The sequence below is a fragment of the Cicer arietinum genome, chromosome 4 (genome assembly GCF_000331145.2).
Source record: "Cicer arietinum cultivar CDC Frontier isolate Library 1 chromosome 4, Cicar.CDCFrontier_v2.0, whole genome shotgun sequence".
Taxonomy (NCBI): Eukaryota; Viridiplantae; Streptophyta; class Magnoliopsida; order Fabales; family Fabaceae; genus Cicer; species Cicer arietinum.
The window spans coordinates 16685257-16686079 of NC_021163.2; the positions used below are offsets into that span (position 1 = coordinate 16685257).

The 823-nt window shown below is 30.3% G+C and overlaps 1 protein-coding gene across 1 annotated transcript in view; it reads right to left on the reverse strand.

Moving 5' to 3' along the window:
• LOC101490047 (uncharacterized) overlaps positions 1–377 on the reverse strand; it is a 3759-nt gene extending 3382 nt beyond the window's left edge. Inside the window, exon 1 of the mRNA XM_073368008.1 lies at positions 1–377. This exon is cut by the window's left edge and continues 2 nt beyond it. Coding sequence (XP_073224109.1) covers positions 1–200 — 200 coding nt within the window. The 5' untranslated portion in view covers positions 201–377.
• Positions 378–823: the final 446 nt, after the last annotated feature.

The following is an 823-nucleotide window of genomic DNA, read 5'->3' on the forward strand; positions in this document are numbered from 1 at the left end:
AAAGATCCATCGGAGTTTTTGCCTAGGAGTAATGGAAGATCGATTGATGGATTTGATGCGATTGATACTAAAAAGGATATTAAGGAAGCGTAGAGGAATGGAATGGATAAGAGGTTGAAACCTAGGGTTCTTAGGTATGCGAATAATAGGAAGAGTGTTGTTGCTTTTAGTGCTATTAACACCGATATTCCTACACCCATTTTTTCTTCTGGATTTAGGATTCTGATTAGGGAAGGGGTTTAGTTTACGTGCAATATTTATAGAGATACATCAACAGCATTATCAAACAAATTTGAAATGGATGACGATGAAATGAAACTGAACAACCGGAGATCGGGGAAACGTTCTATGCTATTACTATTGGTTGACGCAGTTGTACCGTGAAACTGTTTTGACGTCATTTCATTTTTATTTTTATTGTTAAAAGGCTAAAGCAGTATAATTTTTTTTTAGGGTTTTTGATTATAATATCCCCTTTTTTGTTTTTTAATACCAATCTACCCTACTTTGAAATGAATATACCAATCTGCCCTACTTTTGCCCCAGAAGCAAGTTGCATCCTGGGGCTGCGACCTCTTGAAAGAATTTTTTTTTAACTGCAACAGATGGTCGCATCCTGGGGATGCGACCTCCCACTTGGGAATTTTTTTTTTTTTTTTTGAATTTTTGATGGATAAAATAATATATTTATTATATTTAATAATAATAATGGCTATATTAATAATTAGTATAATAATAAAAATAATAATAATAATAATTTTAATAATAATAATAATAAAATAAAAATACTTTTATTATTTAATAAAATAAAAATACTTTTATT